This window comes from Triticum urartu, chromosome 6, assembly GCF_003073215.2.
Source record: "Triticum urartu cultivar G1812 chromosome 6, Tu2.1, whole genome shotgun sequence".
Taxonomy (NCBI): Eukaryota; Viridiplantae; Streptophyta; class Magnoliopsida; order Poales; family Poaceae; genus Triticum; species Triticum urartu.
The window spans coordinates 549254745-549274011 of record NC_053027.1 but is presented as its reverse complement, the minus strand read 5'-3'; the positions used below and the strand labels follow the sequence as shown (position 1 = coordinate 549274011).

Here is a 19267-nt window from a genome sequence, read left to right as displayed (position 1 = left end):
GGTTGTGGGCTCAAACCAGTGGGCGTTGTAGGTGACTGTCCTGACGGCAGCACACCGGAGTCGGTCCTGGATTCAAGGAAGGTAGGTCTGCTCCCCAAATATTCTACTGTAGGACTCATGCCAACTGGCTTTGAATATTTTGTGTGAAAATGCAGGTCAATTTCTTGCACCACAAACCAGTACTCTGATTACTACTACTAGCATCTCGCGATTCCTCATACAGAAATATCTTAACATAGGAACGGTTTAGATGAACATCTAGCGTAAGTTTGTCTTCAGAAAAAGAAAAAGCGTGCTAGGAGCAATGCCGATCCGAATCCTGCGTGCAGCCGCCCACCGGTTGTGCCAGGAGCAGGACCCATCCCATGGTTTTCCGACATTTGCACGTTGCTGTCAAGCAAACCGGGGCCTAAACCTGTCCGAGCACACTGAAACGACGGTCCTAGAAAACGAAACTACTGTACAGACGATGATTAGCGGACGAAAAGCGCACGACACTGATGATCAACGGCTGTTGCCCACTGAAAGAAAGAGATGCATGGCTGCAAGTTCTTGTCGTGCATGAATCGGCCGCCAACTATCGTCCATCTAGAAAAAGAGCAAGTCGTCCTCCAACGATCAGAGCGATGATCGACTCGTGACGGGCCAGCCACCGGACCCCAGCCGCCGGCCGTGGGATCGCCTCCTCCGCTTTGCTTGAAACCCGGCCGTGGTATCACTATCAGTCGCCGTGACGGCAGTGTCCATCAGCACCCAAGATCTTTATTCGCGCCCATGTACGCGATGCGTTTGTAGGAAGAGTTTGTGGAGTTCCCGGGAAGAAAGGGAGGGCTGGTGGAGTGGAGCCGGCGATGGTGCCCGAGCGCGTCGTCATCCGGCCGCTTTTGTTGCTACTCTGTGCATCTGGTTCTCCCTCGACTCAGCTGGTCGACCGAACGATGAGACGTGGCCGTCTCTTTCCTTTTTCTCTCTCTTTTCTTTTTGAGAAACTGGGCGTCTCTTTCCTTTTTCTCTCTCTTTTCTTTTTGAGAAACTGGGCGTCTCTTTCCCTGGCATCCGTTTCTCTGTCGCTTCCTTTTTTCTGTCTTCTGTGCATCGGCGCATTTTACTGTGAGCTGCCGAGTGCCGAAAGATCATGACATAGTTAATCCTCACACACTTAATCACGGCCGTGTGCTGCTCCGGTGACCTCGGCCATGTAATGTTCCGACCATGGCCGTGTGCTGCTCCGGTGACCTTGGCCATGTAATGTTCCGGAAACACCTCAAAGTGCCGGCCCGACCCGCCATTGTCTGCCTCCGCGCGCTGCATCACTCACGGTTGTTGATGTTCAGGTGGCCTACTGATTAAAGACGAGCGACGGGAGGCATTCCGGTCTTTTTTTATTTATTTTGGCGAGGTAAAAGGAAGTTTTATTCCATATCGTCCAGGCCCTTTTGGTTGTGTTGTTGAAGAAAGCAGTGGGAGACCAGACACTCCTAAAATTTAGCTTCCAATCATATGAGCTCCGTCATACAGTTGTGGATCTCCAATATACTGCATTTGTCCATATACTCACATAACTGGAGTACAGATTTTTTTTAGCAAGCGTCCAATTGAAGAGTTGGTGATTTTAATTGCAGATTCTTCGGTTGATTGCGAGCATATGAGTGCCTCCGATTTTGGAGAAACAATAAGCAGCATACAGCACCATGTGCTCTATATATACCTTGGTTGGTTGTGGAACAAAACACAAGGGAGACTAGCTAGATTAGAGCACTGGTATGGGATTCGACCTGAGATGTGATAAGAGCACGGTGCCACATTTGGAAGAATCTCGTTGATATGTTTCGAATGGGGAAGATTTTGTTGTGTAATCCTTTTTGGCCAAAGCATGCACCGTATGTGTCAAATCAGTCTTACCCTGGCCCGACACAACCTCGACGTAGCGTGATCTCCTGAGACATGCAAACAGAAATGATACTAGCTGGTCTGCCGGATCAGACACAAGTGAAGCAAGATCAGACATTCATAACTAACGATTACTCCTTCAAGGCTTCAACACGTATGCAGTTTTCCATGGCAGGCGCGAACCATTATCCCAATAAACTCCTAATTAATCACTTCTTTCAGCACGGAGAGGCTAACTAGAACCAGATACGACTCGTGCATGACGTGCGCAGCGAAGCCACCGGCCGTCACAGAGCTGGAAGCATCCAGTTAAGACTGTGAATATGTTCTCTGTACTGATCGATACACGCCAGCACTACATCAACAAGAGGAGCCCGAGGGAAGCGGCACGCAGGCCTGGGCGATCGGTCTGATCCTAAAATCAAGGAGAGTACATGCGTACGGGGTGTATACCCACGCCAAATGAGGGTTGGGGTGAGTTTTGCTCCCCAACCCTTATTTTTGAGGATTGGGAGAGGGTTTGAGGGTTGGACCTTTAAAAAAATTTGAGGGTTTGAGGGTTAAGGGGTTCTAGTCTACGGCTTTTTTCGACAAAAACTGTAAAAAAGTAGTTATTTTTAGGGATTTGAGGGTTGGAGGGCTCTACTAGTAATTCTCTTACAGCGACACGTATGCCTCCTTTCTAGAAAAGGATTACACGGGCGATCGGCCAGTAGGACATGTGTAAATTAATGCGCCAAGTTGGTGGGAGACAGGACAGCGACTGGTCGACATGCCAATTGAGATCAAGATTAGCTCTCGCCCTACTACGTACGTAACCATTTTGTTATTTCGCGCAAGTGGTAGTGCAGTACGTGCTTCAAAACTGATTGGGTCGTACAGTATGTTCCTTGCGTGGAATCTCTTAGGAGGAAATCCATGAGAAAACCACTTGCCATCGTGTGTGTATGTACAGTCAGATGAGACAAGGCAAGACAGGAACCCTGTGCATGGCGCGTCATGTGGGCATATGCCCGAAATATCCTGCTAGACGTTGGGTCGACATGCTTGATTATACAAGACTAGTGGAACGCCCTAGTCGATCGGTGACTCGACTAATTTTGACATTTGGTCCATGCATGTGGTTGGCCAGAACCTAGGACTTACGTCACACGACACTCCCACGCGACTACGACATATGGTTTTACATATACAGCCGCTGAATGCACCGGGCGTACGCCTACGTTTCCAACCGTCATCATTGGTTGACTACCGAGGCTATCAGAATCCTCAACTTTTTAACACAGTACATACTCAGGCGTTAGCATACACGTCTACGCTTATCACTACGAACACATATACGCACATCGTATCCCTATGAGCACATTCGAGGACTGAGCCGGCATATCATTTTGAGAATGACAAAGTTACCATAGTTGTCTCATAGTTGACAGGGACGTCTTCTCACAGTGAACGCGCATCGTCGAAAAGTCTGAAATAAATCAAGAAAAATGCGAGCACCACGACTTCAATTGTGGTGGGCTGGGGATACCATTGCCCTCCAAGCCATCTGACCATAGATTGGTCCGCGGCTATCGGGATCAGATCATCACCATCTAGTGGGTATATTTTTTCTGCGGCAAAAATCTTCTGGCGTGTAAGTTATACAATGGATTGATCAACCGTGGCCGAGGTGGCGTCCTGGTCTTGCTCCGATCTGGCGGGCTGTTGCAGCCGGCGTCGAGGTCGTGGGTGGTGCAGGCTGCTATAGTGGGCGTTGCCAGCGTGCGCGGCGTTGGAGGATACGACCCCCTAGTGGTGGCCTGCTAGCATGGTTCCAGCCGGCTTTGGGGGCTGGCCGTAGGCGCGCTGCACGGAGTGGTGGCCGGGCCCCTTGCGGGTCACGGCGTTGGGCGCGATGGCAGCTATGCGGACCTACTGAAGCCTTGGCATCGCGGATCCCGCGGCTTGGTTCTGATGGGTGGCACAGGGTGGGGGCGGCGCCACACCTTCTCCTTGGCCCGAACCTTTGTTGTCTTGGACCTAGGGCTCGCGCTCGAGCGGACCAGATCTATGCCCGAGGCGAGTTGGGGGCTCTTGCTCTAGGTAGGGATGGTTGGGCTCGGTCTAGGCAGTGTCCGCAGGCAGTGATTTCTCTCCTTGCGGGCACAGTGCAAGGTCGCGATGGCCGTGACATCGCTATTCTATCAGGAAGATCGACGACGATGGCCACAAATGTGGTGTCATGGGAGCTTGCCTGGGCCAAGGCCAGGGGGCTATGGTCGGGGCTTGCTGCACAGCGGCCATCAGCAGTCGTTGGATCATGTCCCCTCCCCCCCCAGTCCATCCGGACCTAATGGGGACGCGGGTGTAGGTGCTCTCTGGTGTGCCCTGATGGTGCCTAGTTGCGTCCATTTTTTGACAAGGAATCCCTCGTTTTGATAATTCAGGTGATGTCCCATGGAGGTGCGGTCATTTTTTCTATCGACCCTGATGTTTGGGTTGATCTGGTCGTCAAATGTTATTCCTATGTTCCTTTGATTTTGAGTTTCAGTTGGCTTCAGTTGCCTGGTATTTGGACCCCGTGGGTCTGCCCGAATGGTCTTGAGTCGCCTTGGTTGTTCCGAGTAAGAGTCTTCGGTTCTCATAGTTCAGGTGATGTGCCATGGGGGAGTGCGGTCAACCTCTCTATTGACGTAGTTGTTGGGTTGACCTGACCGGCAAACATAATCGTTGTTTGTCGCTGGTAAATGTACGAGGAAGAAACAAATGCAATACAAGCATACCACTTTCAGACTATTCAGGAGAAACATACTTCCAATGGTTCACTTAACTTTTATTTTATGTTTCAAGTAGTTCACTTAATTTCTTGTCTGCAGCTGGTCTGTGCAACAATTGGCGCAACGAGACATCTAGTAAGTAGAAGTGGGATGTGAAGGCTTCCCAACGTACTATAAATAGAGGTCTTCACCTTTACTTTGTAACCAGACTATGTACACCCCCGATACCTATAGTAGAACCTGGTGCTTTATCTAGGATCTTGGACTAGATCTTGTGCTCTTTCAGTTTTGGATTAAACTCCTGCAACCATATCAGCCCTACCTCCGCCTCTAGAGCAATATCTAGTACAATATGTTGAAGTTGTTTCTTCAACATTTGTGATGTACAATTTGTAGCAGCAAGGTGGAGTTGTTCTTCCACGACCTTGTGCTACTTTAGAGAAGACTGGGGGCACACGGCTGGAGAAGGAGTTGGGCGGCTTGCGGGTGCATGGCGACGGGGGCAGCGTACGGTAGTTTGGGGGATTTTGGAGTTTTTTCTGTTTCTAAGCCAAATATCTAACAGGTAAGCCCCGTATAGGCCGATTGCCTGAAATTTAGAGCTCAGCTTACATTTCATATTCTTTTTCTTTCTTTTCTTAATTAATATGCAAAGTACTTTTTTCTTTCTCCATAATCTTCCCATGTAGTACAAAATTTGATATTCTTCTTCTTTGTGCTCCTTCCTGTCAATCTAGCGTGAGCATATAGCATCCACTAAACGACCACCTGATCTGTGATCCCCGCGTCGTTCTGCCCTTTGACCGGCTTTGAAAGTGGGTAGACAATGGGGATTTTCTCTTTGTTTGTGTTAGAGTAGGTCATAACAACATGGAAAACCAAAATTGAGCTAAAGTCTTCTCAATATCCCCCCCGTTGCATCAAAGTGGGGGTTTCACACTAGAAATTCAAAACCTTCCTACGCAATAGTCTTGTTTGTGAAGGAAGACCCACATCAGAGTTATGTACTAGATTTTTCCACCTTACACTTACCTTGTATAGATATAGTAGGGCCACAAGCAAGCGCGGGAGGTTTTTCGATCCTCCCTCGCCCGGTTTCAAATGAAACACCGATCAGTGGGCCCCACGTCGTCCTGCCCTTTGACCGGCTTCGGGGAGGGGGTAGACCATGGCAATGATCTCTTATGGGTATGTTAACAGTGGGATTTATTGTATTCTTAAACAATAATTGTGAACTTACTATGTGGGTAAACTGTGTCTACCATAGCTTGCCACAGAACTAGTTAAGGGTCGCTAAACTTTTAACGGTTTAAAAGTTATCAAAAAAATATGAAATAAATATGGGAGCATCTCTCTAATGTAATAAGATAATCCAACGGAGGGATTGTCAAAATATGCATCTATGTGTCCTCGGCAAAAATAATAAGCATTTCAGCTCACTGCGACATAAATATATACTGAACTATTTGGTTTTCTTGTCGAGGACACATACAGTCGTATTTTTTTAATACCTCCGTTGGATCATGTTATATTATAGGTGTGTTGGTTCAGTATTTTTTTCAGAATATTTGAGAACTTCTGCACCGTTGAAACCCTTAACTAGTTCTGTGGCAAGCACTTGTAGAAAATCCTACTCCGTTTCTATTTGTTGGTCATTAAAAATACAACTAGGTTGAAACCCTTAACTAGTTCTGCAAACTATACGATTTCTATTTGTTGGTCATTAAAAATACAACTAGGTTGATTCCACTTGCCTTAGTCATATTTTAGTGTATGAAATGAATTCATACATGACCATGTTGCCTTGTCATAGTTAAATGTCTTAGGGCAAACTATGTGATCCAATATGAACTAAATGTCTTAGGACACATATAAGATATATCAGGCCACAAAACATAGATTCACCCCATAATATGTTAGGAATGCCTACACCATGCAGGGATTGAGTCAAATCTAGATAATTTGAGTGTCTTTGTTTTGTAATATTTAATTTATAGGGTGACTCCTTTAATATTGGCATTTGAACTCTTAGTTGTTAACCGAGACTCCGAATAAACTCGTGGTAGTTTTTGTATGGTTCCATATGTTTAGTCATGTCATTTCCATGCATTTTAATACGTGATGTTAACAAATAAGTGTAATTAACCACTTACTTGTCACTGGAGTATATTTGGAAAGTCATTTCGGAATGCAATAAGCAAATATAATTGCAATGAAAAACCTTGAAAATACTTTTTTTTCATTATGAAAGAGTTCTGCAAAAAAAAAAAGCAAAGTATAAGCTGAGGGTCGTTTATCGGATACTCGGCTTACGTATCACATAAGAAACTGTCATCTTTTTGTGGTATATGCTGAGCTTTTCTTACAAGCCGACCATATTTTGTTGTCACTCTCGGCTTATGTTCATATAAGCCAAGCCCATTGTTTTCGTCGTGTTTTATTCTTTTAATACTCGGCGTATAGGCTTATAAGCCGAGAATGCTTTATGCTCGGCTTACATCCAGATACACGGCAACTTAAGTGAGACAATCTTTGCAATGGTATTTTTTTGTTTACATCCATGCAATGTATGATCTTTAAGGAAAAGGAACGCCCTGCTATTTGATAAAGAGATGAGAAACATCTCACCGGTCATAATTTTTGATATGCCAAGCAGCTGATTTCCGGCGAGGAAACATAATTGATAAAGTATTGCTTTCCACAACTAAACAAGAAAAACTACACAAATCTCGTCGGAATCGTGGGGTCTAATTTGCCTGGGCGAGGTTCCCCCACCTCTGATAAAATATCGCCTTCCACAACCAACCAAGAAAAACTACACTAGCTTCCACAACCAAACTGATAAAGTCGCCGGGACGGTCGCCGGCCGTGGACATGGCGGAGAGCCTGCTCGTCCTGGGGATTAACCCGCCCGCGCGCCTCAGGTGCTGCGACTGCTGCGCCGAGGTGGACGGCGCGAGGGCCCTGCGGGCGCACTGCCGGCTGTTCATTCGCTTCGGGCCCAGACGGCGGATGGACGGCGGGGAGGCGGGCTTGCTGCTGCCGCCGGGGGCCGCCTGCTTGCGCGCCATGTGGAGGCTGCACCGGAGTGAGCCCGGGTGGTTCGTCTTCGTCGAGGAGCACGTGCAGGACTGCCGCCTCCTGGTGGAGGACGGAGACGAGCCGCTGACGGACTTGCCCGGCGAGTGGGTGGCGTCGCCGCCGGTGAGCTTTACGGGGCTGGGTGAGGCGGAGCGGCAGTTGGGTGTCGAGAGCACAGGCCCGTTGGGCCGACTCGCATCCGCCGTCGCCATGAGATGAGATATTTAAGAGTGTGAGCAGTAGAAGTCGGGTGCGTGGAGGGGATGGATGTTTTGGTGTCACTTGCGGTGGTTTGGGAGACTGAGAGCTGTAAACCTGAGTGAAGCGGGTTGGGTGGGATTTGTAGAGACGAGCTTCAGTGGGCGAGATTTTTATAGACGAGTATCTTGGAACATTCGGATCAAGATATGGGTGCTGATTGGTGAGGACCTCAACGACGTGGCGCCTCAGCTTTGCTTGAAAACCAGCCGACCTCTGACATGCACGGGAGCGCGTTGTGATCCGGCCGCTTTTGTTGCTACTGCTCTCCGCGTCTGCCATCTGGCTCTCCTTCCATTCTGGTCGACCCAACGAACAGACGTAGCCGTCTCTTTTACTGCCATCCGTTTCTCTTTCGCTTTCATTTTTCTGTCTTGCTCTTACCTGTATCGGCGCATTTTACTGTGTGAACTGCGGAGTGCCGAAAGATCATCACTGACAAGGCCTGCGTTGACAACAAAGTAGTGCAAAAACTGTAGAATTGAAAAACTATAGTATTTTAAACTATAACAACTAGATACCACAGTTTCTACATATCAAAATACTCCCTCCGTTCCCAAATATAAGTCTTTTTAGGGATTCCAACAAATGACTACATACGAAGCAAAATGAGTAAATTAACACTCTAAAATATGTCTACATACATTCGTATGTTGTAGTCCATTTGAAATGTATAAAAAGACATACTCAAGAACGGAGGAAGTATTTTGTAGTATTGAGAATACTATGATGTGTTTGGCTGGTGCTCATTTACAATGATGTAAGTTTTTTTTCGAAACGGAGGCAAAGATTGTCTCATCTACTCCTTCCGTCCGGAAATATTTGTCATCAAAATGGATAAAAGGGGATGTATCTAGACGTATTTTAGTTCGAAATACATCTCCTTTTATCCATTTTGATGACAAGTATTTTTAGACAGAGGGAGTACTAATTAAGCAGAAGAGAATTGCCCAGTTAATTACCGAAACTAGGCAAAAACCGAAACATGAAAGGCCAAGCCCACTCTCATAGACTAAAACACACAGGGCAAAGCCCATCCTAATCGACGACAAGTCAACATGCGGCCAGACAACGCAGCTCCGACTCTGACGAAGAACATAGAAGAACAAAACCAGGCATGGCTGGCGCCACGGAAAATCGCCGAACAGTCCACCTACAGCCAGTCGTCGTACACCACAGGGCTCCGCCACCGCAGCTTCGACTCCACAGCAACGAGGCAAAACCGTGGACACGCCGAAGAAGAGCCGACTACCGCAACCATTGCCGGGTCGCCGACATCGCTCCTACCATCATCGTTGCCATAAAAGTCTGGTAGCCACAATAATTCTCTCGGGACCGCCGCCCCGACATCCACCGCTCCGTCACGCCCAGCGCAATAAACCGGCACCGCCTTCCGGGGCCGCCGCCCTGACATACCACCGTTCCCCTCGAATAGCAACGCCGCACAACCTAGCTGCCCGCAGCCCACGCTGCTCAGGGCAACCGTTCGCAGACCACAAACGTTGCATCACATCCGGGGCCGCCGCCCTAACGTAAAGTCAGACCGCCCTCTCTGGGGCGCATCGACCGAGCCGACACCCCTACCACCCAAGCGGGACAAGGATTGCCACCCAACCAATGTCGAGATAGAACCCCACCTCATAGAGCTGCCACTCACATTGTTCTCGAGATCGCCATCTCGACGCACAATCAGAAACCATCCGGAGCCGCCGCCCCGACGTCCACTGTCCCCGACGATGAGGAGATCCGTGCAAACTGCAACATGCTGACTCTCCAAGATGATGCCTCAAAGAAGGAAACGGCGTAGCCGCCGTCATCGCCCGCTTCGACCAACTGAAGCTAGGGATTTCTCCCAAAGAGTTGTGTAATGGAGCTCCATGGCAACACCTCCAAGAAGGGGAATGACACCATGGCCATGGCGCCGCTGCTGCCGGCACCGACCCAAGGTCAATGCAAGACTTTCGCTCGGAGCTCCTTCACACCTCCGAATCCGAGAAGATCCGAAGCACTGCACAGTGCACAATCCCCATGGTCGGCTTTCACCGGCTCCACCTCATCCAGTAGCTGTTGCCGCACCTCGCAACCGCGCCGGCAACCACAACATCACCTCCCATACCCCGCTCGATGCCAGAACCACGGCGCCCAAGCCCCTTGTGCAGCTGCTGCCCGGGCCCCTACCACCGGCTCCGCCGCAAGCTGCAGACGCCCCGAGACGACGCCACCGATCGCGCGCCAATTTAGCCCGCCACCACGACCACCGCAGACCTCCTCGCGCCCCGCCAACCACCTCCGACGACGCGCCCAGCCGCTGCCACTCCGAATCCGACCTAGGCCGGCCAGATCCGGCCGCCACGTGCCTTCCGCCGCCCCTCTGCCGCGTCCCACCGCCCGCGCCGGAGCAAGGGAGCAACACCGAGGGCCGACGCCGCCGGACACCCGGAGCAGCCTCCGCGACGCCAGTCGCCGCCGAATCGCGCCCGAGCGGTCGGGATCCGCGCGCCGCGCCACCCAGCGAGGTGCCCCGCCGCCACCCTCCCGGGAGCCTGCCCGGGCTTTGCCGGCGGGCTCCTCAGGGGGCGGCGAGACGAGGGGAGGGGGAGGAGGGGAGAGGTGGCGGCGCTGGTGGGGGCTCCCCCGTGTCGCCAGAGCAGAGGCGATGCGGGTGGGTGGGAGGAATTATGTATCTGTACAATGACGTAAGTTAGCTAGATAGCCGTTTCACAGTTGCAACATGCATTGCGCCGGCGCTCTGGCTCGGCTGCGCTTGGCCAACAGTGGCGCATAGTGGTGAGCCGGCTAGGGCGGCGAGCGGAGGCACGGGCGGCGGTCGGCAGCAGCAGCGCATGCGTGGCCAGCAGCGATGAGCAAGGCTGCATCATGACATCGCGGCACACGTTCAGCCCGATATGACCGCACGCAACTAGGCATGCACATGCTCATCCAGCAATTCCTTGTGGACTCGCGTTGCAGCCATTAGCACGACCATTGCTATCCAGCGGACTGACCAGATGCGCGGGGAGTAGGAGGAGAGAAGGAGGAGTTCAAGCGGAAGTGCGAAAGACATCATTTTTCGTTCTCTTGGCTTGTCCATGGCTGACAGTCTCAAACAAGAGCGGCGGCTTGCAGCGAGGAAGGCAATAACGAACAGATTCGTTTTCTTCGCTTGCTCTGTTTTTGAAAAAGGGGTTGTGGTTTTTTTAATACAGAGAAAATACGTACTACGCTTTTGGTAATACTACAGTTGTAAATACCATAGTTTTTTGGGTTGCCAAACAGCTTACAGTAATTTAAATTGTAGTAATTTAGAAAACTGCAACATTCCTATAATACTTAGAAAAAACTGAGCCATCAAACGCAGTTAATCCTCACAGATTTAATAACGACATGCTTTAAGTTCAGTTGTGTGTGGCCAAATTTGTTTTGACCCTTTAGATAGTTGAGCAAGATTTGACCCCGGTTCCAAAATAATAATCATTGTTCAAGAATTCATCTAATTAATTAGTTAACGGGCTAGTTAATCGCTACTTGTAGGATGGCCAAATCGAATAGCACCTATTTGTCTCGTTAACTTTTCAGGCCGATTAACTTACCTATGAGACCGATTAATAGGTTGTCGGCTGATTAATCGTTGTTGGCCATTAATTTAGGGGCAAACAAAGCCCAAAATTTTGGCCCTAACCCCTCCCATTCCCCTCTCGCTCCTCATTAGGCAGGGTTCGACAAAATCGTAACATATTTGGTATATTACATAGTTGAGAGCATGAGAGTATGATATAATACCATAAAAATTAGATATATGTTAGCATAATCTTATCTAATTTACCGATTAATGGTCGACCGATTAATCCAATTAATTGGCCGATTCGTCGATTAATCGCTACTCCCAAGCTGACCGAGCAGCTACCAGTTACCGACTTCCTTAACAATGATAGTAATAATAAGGATCTGACCCTTTTTTCACCACCGGGGTCGATGGCTGTATGGTATGACGGCCTACCGCCAAGGCCACTAGCGGTAGGATTAACGGGAGGCTCGATCAACTGGATGGTGGGCTGACGTGGACTCAACCCCCTCCTCTTCTAAAAAAAACCCTAATGTATGTAGGGAGGGGGAAAACATGTGGTAGGAATGCAACTACCTCCGCCAGCCTTTTCGACGGTAGGGTTGCATTGCGTACCAACGCCAGCACTCCTACCGCTAAGTTTCTCAACAGTAAGTTGGTAAAACTACTGTATCTGAAATCGATTTTTTTCTCACGGTAGGGAATGCAACCCTACCGTCGGGGACTATGGCGGTAGGGTCCTATCCCATTTAAATGTTGATTCTCTTTCTTCAAAACTTACGTACTTATAGGCAACATCGCCGCGGAGCCTCTCACTGATACACTCAGCTTATAGGCAACATCGCCGCAGAGCCGTCAACCATTTCCACGTGGCACGAAGCTTTGCCGGGATGGTTGTGTAAACTGTGATCTTTTTGTGGTATATGCCGAGCTTTTCTTATAAGCCGAGCATATTTATTTTGTCACTCTCGGCTTATGTTCATATAAGCCGAGCCCATTGTTTTCGTCGTGTTTTATTCTTTTAATACTCGGCACATAGGCTTATAAGCCGAGAACACTTTACGCTCGGCTTATATCCAGATACATGGCAACTTAAGTGAGACAATCTTTTGTCTACACACGTACAATGTATGACCGTTAAGGAAAAGGAACGCCCTACGGAGTACTCCCTCCGCTCCTAAATATAAATTTTTGGAGAGATTTCATTTTAAACCATATATGGATGTATGTAGATGCATTTTAGAATGTAGATTTACTCATTTTGCTCCGTATGTAGTCTATAGTGAAATTTCTATAAAAACTTATAGTTAGGAACGGAGGAAGTATTTGATAATTATTGGCATGCCAAGCAGCTGATTTCCGGCGAGGAAATAGAACTGATAAAGTATCGCCTTTCACAACCAAACAAGAAAAACTACACAAATCTCGTCGGAATCGTGGGGTTTAAATTCCCCGTGCGAGGTTCCACAACCAAACAAGAAAATCTAAACTAACTTCGACAACCAAACTGATAAAGTAGAGCTTGTCGCCGGGACGCTCGCCGGCCGTGGACATGGCGGAGAGCCTGCTCGTCCTGGGGATTAACCCGCCCGCGCGCCTCAGGTGCTGCGACTGCTGCGCCGCGGGGGACGGCCTGAGGGCCCTGCTGGCGCACTGCCGGCTGTTCATTCGCTTCGGGCCCAGACCGCGGCTGGACGGCGGGGAGGCGGGCTTGCTGCTGCCGGCGGCGGCCGCCTGCTTCCGCGCCCTGTGGAGACTGCACCGGAACGAGCCCGGGTGGTTCGTTGAGGAGCATGTGCAGGACTGCCGGCTCCTGGTGGAGGACGGGGACGAGCCGCTGACGGACTTGCCCGACGAGTGGGTGGCGTCGCCGCCGGCAAGCTTGACGGGGCTGGGTGAGGCGGAGCGGCAGTTGGGTGTCGACAGCGCAGGCCCGTTGGGCCGACTCGCATCCGCCGTCGCCATGAGATGAGAGATCGAGGAGCGTGAGTAGTAGAAGTCTGGTGCGTGGAGGGGATGGAGGTTTTGGTGTTACTTGCGGTGGTTTGGAGACTAGAGCTGTAAACCTGAGTGAAGCCGGTTGGGTGGGATTTGTAGAGACGAGCTTCAGTGGGCGAGATTTCTATAGAGACGAGTATATCTAGGAACATTCGGATCAAGACGTGGGGACCTGAACGACGTGGCGCCTCAGCTTTGCTTGAAAACCGGCCGACCTCTGAGAGCATGGTTAATAATAGAGCCTTCTGCTGGCTATATAGATGTGCCATGTTACTTCAAATCATCATAAAAGCCCATTAGTATGGTGTCCAAAAAACGGATTTACAGCATGTAAGTAGTTTTTTTAAGGCCCAAGAAGGCGTTTGCTTCAACAAGTGCTGCAAAATATGTTGCGCATGCGAGTCCAGCGGTCTTATCTGTAGCAGTCCAGAGTTTGCAGCGCGCGCGACCGGACGCACTAAATATGATGCGCGCGATGCCTTTTTAATACGAGCACTGCATTAGTTATAACGCGCGCGTGCTTTTTGTGCGGCTGCTGGAGACTTTAAATCGGGTCCGCGCACACTAAAAACAGTTTTTATATCGTGCGTCGCTTATATAGCGCTTCTGTTGGAGACGCTCTTACGCTTCACTATCCTGTACTTTTTCATCATATTCCTAAGTTTAAGTCTATTCTGTCTGTTGTACCCAAAGCCTAAGTTATAATTTGTTTGCATATTTGGGTTTGTGATAACGCGGACTTTAAAACCAGACCACTTCTGAATATATTTAAATGATTTTTAAAATACAAATTTTGAAGCATGGTGATTCAGTTGTCAAAATAATAATTTCTAAAAGTATATTTAATATCGGTCTTGTTTTAAAGATCTTGTCAGAAAAAAACACAATTTTACAAAATAATGTAAGTTAAACTTTTATTTCAAAATATATTAGACATCTATTTATCTCAATGAAACTAAATGAATAGGAAATAATATGTGATTGCATGTTACAGGAGAGAGAAAACCCTATGCACATGATGACAGAGATCCCATACATCATCAAATTAAAACAAAATGATGGATGCATGCATGGGACCTTCCGTGTATGGTAGAAAATCCTCTCTCGGGAAAGCCAGCCTCGAAGCCTAGGTTTATCCTTACAGATTAAATCATGACAGGCTTTGCAGCTGTGTGCTGCTGCAGTGACCTGGCCAAGTACTGTTCCGATGTTTTCTTTCTTCTTTTGATTAATGACATTTCATTGAATTAATATACAGAGGTAATACAACAACATCAAAAGAATATCCGGCCTCTGCAAAGCATAAATCACAGTGTTGAATATATGTATAGGCTATCATATGGTTAGGATCTTTTCCTAACAACCATTGTTTCCTTGTATAGTTAAGGATGTGAGCTACCCCTTGTAGATATACGTGTGTGTTTGTGCACCCGATCAATTATCATGAGTTGCATTGTCAAACTACATGGTATCCGTTACCCTCACATCCAAACCCTAGCCATCCGCTCCCTGCCGCCGCATGTACTGCCGTTGCTGCACCTCTCTCCATCTCCTACCCTCTCCAGCTACAGTCGCTGCCCCTCACCTACTGCTGCTCCTCTCCCCGATCGCCTATTCTCAAAACCCACCCCGATCGCCCCAACCACCCCGGTCGCCACCCCAAACCCGATCGCTCCACCCTCCAGCTAACCACCCTGATCGCTACCCAACCCCGATCGCCACCCAACTTGATCGCTCCTCCCTCTAGATAGGCTGCCGCCACTACTTCCTCTACTTAAGTCACTATCGCTACTCCTCTCGGCTAAGGCCGCACCACTGCACTTCCTTGTTGTTGCCGCCATGGTTCCCCTAGTTCCTCCATCTCTGGTGCCTCTAACCCCTTTGTCGGTCCACCCTCCCTCTGCCGCTGACATCCGCAATCTCAACATCTTCGATCGCGTTCCCATGGGGCTGGATCAATCCACCTCCACCTACTATGCCTGGAAAACCTACTTCTCCTTGGTCTTCCGTGAGTACTACGTCCATGATCACATCAACGACTCCATTAGCGCAAGTCTCACGATGGGCGATGCCCAGTGGATGGCCATCGACGCCACGCTTATCCGCTGGTTGTACCACCATCTCGAAGGACCTCTTCCACACGGTCGTACGCGACTATGATGATGCCTACTCCATGTGGACGAAGCTCAATGGCTTTATACCGACAACCACCTCCAGCGTCTGGTTTTCCCTCAGCGGGAATTCTTCGGGTGTCATTAGCATGACTTCTCAATTGATGACAATTGCATGCACCTGAAGATGCACTCTGATGACCTCCGTGACATCGGAGAGGTGATCTCCGATGAGCTCCTTCTTAGCACCCTCGCCGCTAGCCTCAATGAGGATTTTGGCAACGCCGCCTCCAACCTCACCTTGGTGCCCTCGCCGACCTTCCAAGAGGCCATGGCATACCTGCGCTTGGAGGAGCGCCGGATGAAGCATGTGAAGGCACTAAAATAGCGCTTGCTGGGAAGCAACCCAATATTTGTTTTTATTTTTTTCTTGTGTGTCAATATGGTTATTGTTGTTGTAAAGATCACAATGTGCCAAGAGTAGCCTTGAGGATGTTTACAAAGTACTTTCTTATAATTTCTCTATTACATCCAAAGTTTTCAGAATTTTTGAAGTTCCGGAAGTATGCATTTAAATTAGATTACAACGGTCGTTATGATTTTGACAGATTGTTGTTATGTTTTTGTTATCTTCTTATACTTGAGTATCCATGGTTTATATTGGGGGATATAAATTGTGGAAATGAAAGTATACAGTAGCTATTGTTTGAAAATAATTATGCAAATTGTCTTGACAATACATGTAAGGTGATTTATTTTTACGTGTACTAACCCCTCTAATAAGTTTTGCGAGGTTTTGTGTGGATAGTGTTTTTAACGTTGAGGGGAGATATCTATATCAGAGGAATAAGGAGAGACAAGTGTTTAAGCTTGGGAATCCTGAAGGCACCCGAAGGAAATATTCAAGGAAACTCAAGTGTCTAAGCTTGGAGATGCCCCGGAACACGATAATTTATAGGGCGACTCCCTCAATATTGGCATTGAAACTCTTAGTTGTTAACTTTCTACTTTAATAACAATTGTTACCTCTAGACTCCAGAATACACTGGTCATAGTTTGTGTACGGTTCCATATATTTGTTCATGTCATTTCCATGCATGTTAATATGTGAAGTTTGACGCGAAATATGTTAATATGTGAAGTTAACGGATAAGTGTAATTAACCACTTACTTGTCACCAGAGTATATTTCAAAGTCATTTCAAAATGCAATAAGTAAATATAAATGCAATAGAAAAAATTGAAAAAGCCATTTTTCATTAAGAAATAGTTTTGCAAAAAGTTTTATCATTTATGCGACTAGTTGTGTCTCACTACTCAGTTTTGCCATTAAAAGTTACAACTACTTAAAAATGCCATCGTTCCATGAGATGCTTGCTCAAAAATGCCATCGTTCCGTTAGATGTTTGCTAAAAAATGCCACTAGACATTGTTATTTTCACGTCAAACCCGTTGACCATGTTATATGAAAAAGTTAAGCCTAGACCCACATGTCGGTTCTCTCTATCTCACAATGATAAGTGTGGCCCCACTTGTCAGGAGTAACCAAGCGATTTATTTTACAGGAAAATAAGAACGCTGTTGGCATCAAGTAGGCCCCACACTTTATTGCAGCGGGATAGAGGGAGAGCTGGCATGTTGGTCCATACGTATTTATGTCATTATAACATGGCAAAAGAGATTTGAGATCACAATAATGGTGTCTAGTGGCATTTCTGAGCATCTGTCTAACGAAGCGATGGTATTTTTGACAGGTTGAAATTTCTAGTGACAAAACTGAGTAGTGGGACACAACCGGTGGCATAAATGATAAAAACCCCAGCAAAAAATATGCAAAGTATATGCCAAGTGTTGTTTATCGGGTACTAGGCTTACGTGTTACATAAGCCGAGCCTCTCATAGATACACTCAACTTACAGTGCCCACCACCGCGGAGCCATCAACCACCTCCGTGATTGTCACATGACACCAACCTTTCTTGGGATGGTTATGTAAGTCGTACTCTTTTTGTGGTATATGCAGAGCTTATTTTATAAGCCGGGTATACTTTTTGTCACTCTCGGCTTATATGTCCATTGTCTTTGCGTGTTTTCTTCTTTTAATACTCAACATATAGGTGCCGAGAACCCATGAATTTATGCTTGGCTTACATCCAGATACACGGCAACTTAAGTGAGAGGATCCTGGTAATGGTATTTTTGTTTTGCACCCGTACAATGTATGATCGTTGACGGAAAGGGACGCCCTACTATTTGATAGAGACATGAGATACAGCTCACCGGTGATAATTATCGGTATGCCAAGCAGCTGATTTCCGGCGAGGAAACAGAATTGATAAAGCATCATCCCCTTCCACAACTAAACAAGAAAAACTACACAAATCTCGTCGGAATCGTGGGGTTTAAATTCCCCGTGCGAGGTTCCACAACCAAACAAGAAAATCTAAACTAACTTCGACAACCAAACTGATAAAGTAGAGCTTGTCGCCCGGACGGTCGCCGGCCGTGGACATGGCGGAGAGCCTGCTCGTCCTGGGGATTAACCCGCCCGCGCGCCTCAGGTGCTGCGACTGCTGCGCCGCGGGGGACGGCCTGAGGGCCCTGCTGGCGCACTGCCGGCTGTTCATTCGCTTCGGGCCCAGACCGCGGCTGGACGGCGGGGAGGCGGGCTTGCTGCTACCGGCGGCGGCCGCCTGCTTCCGCGCCCTGTGGAGACTGCACCGGAACGAGCCCGGGTGGTTCGTCGGGGAGCACGTGCAGAAGCGCCGGCTCCTGGTAGAGGACGGGGACGAGCCGCTGACAGACTTGCCCGGCGAGTGGGTGGCGTCACCGGCGGTGACAGGGGTGGGTGAGGCGGAGCGGCAGTTGGGTGGCGAGAGCGCTGGCCCGCTGGGCCGACTCGCAGCCACCGTCGCCATGAGAGATCGAGGAGCGTGTGCAGTTGAAGTCGGGTGCGTGGAGGGGACGGAGGATTTGGTGTCACTCTGCGATGGTTTGGGAGACTGTGAGTTGTAAACCTGAGTGAAGCGGGTTGGCCTAAATTTATAGGGACGAGCTTCAGTAGGCGAGATTTTTATGGAGACGAGTGTCTAGGACCTGAACGACGTGGCGCGCGAGCAGACAGCAGCGACTGTGGGATCGCCTCAGCTTTGCTTGAAAACCGGCCGACCTCTGGAATGCATGCACGGGAGCATCGGTGTTTGTGGAGTACGCGGGAAGGAAGGAAGGGATCGTGGAGCCGGCGATGGTGGCAGAGCGCGTCGTGATCCGGCCGCTTTTGTTGCTACTGCTCTGCGTCTGGCTCTCGTTCGATTCTGGTCGACCGAACGATGAGACGTGGCCGTCTCTTTCAGTTTCACTGCCATCCGTTTCTCTGTCGCTTTCTTTTTTCAGTCTTGCGTGCATCGGGGCATTTTACAGCGAACTGCCGGGTGCCGTTGTCGGAGCCTTTGTTAATCCTCACAGATTTTAATCACGACAGGCTTCAAGTGCAGCCGTGTGCTGCTCCGGTGACCATGGCCATGTAATGTTGCGGTCACGGGAACGGAAACAGCTCTACGTGCCGCCCCGACCCGCCATTGTCTGCCTCCGTGCGCTGCATCACTCACGA

At 48.7% G+C, this 19267-nt stretch overlaps 3 protein-coding genes across 3 annotated transcripts; all 3 read right to left on the bottom strand.

Annotated features, from left to right (window-relative positions):
• Positions 1 to 7271: 7271 nt before the first annotated feature.
• Positions 7272 to 7942, bottom strand: LOC125512845. The gene has a single exon (XM_048677917.1). The coding sequence runs from the start codon at positions 7940 to 7942 to the stop codon at positions 7397 to 7399; it is 546 nt and encodes a 181-aa protein (XP_048533874.1). The 3' UTR covers positions 7272 to 7396.
• Positions 7943 to 12953: 5011 nt separating this feature from the next.
• Positions 12954 to 13557, bottom strand: LOC125512844. The gene has a single exon (XM_048677916.1). The coding sequence runs from the start codon at positions 13513 to 13515 to the stop codon at positions 12994 to 12996; it is 522 nt and encodes a 173-aa protein (XP_048533873.1). The 5' UTR covers positions 13516 to 13557; the 3' UTR covers positions 12954 to 12993.
• A 4409-nt stretch (positions 13558 to 17966) lies between these two features.
• On the bottom strand, positions 17967 to 18654 carry LOC125512842. The gene has a single exon (XM_048677915.1). It carries the CDS (start codon positions 18573 to 18575, stop codon positions 18060 to 18062), a length of 516 nt encoding a protein of 171 aa, XP_048533872.1. The 5' UTR covers positions 18576 to 18654; the 3' UTR covers positions 17967 to 18059.
• Positions 18655 to 19267: the final 613 nt, after the last annotated feature.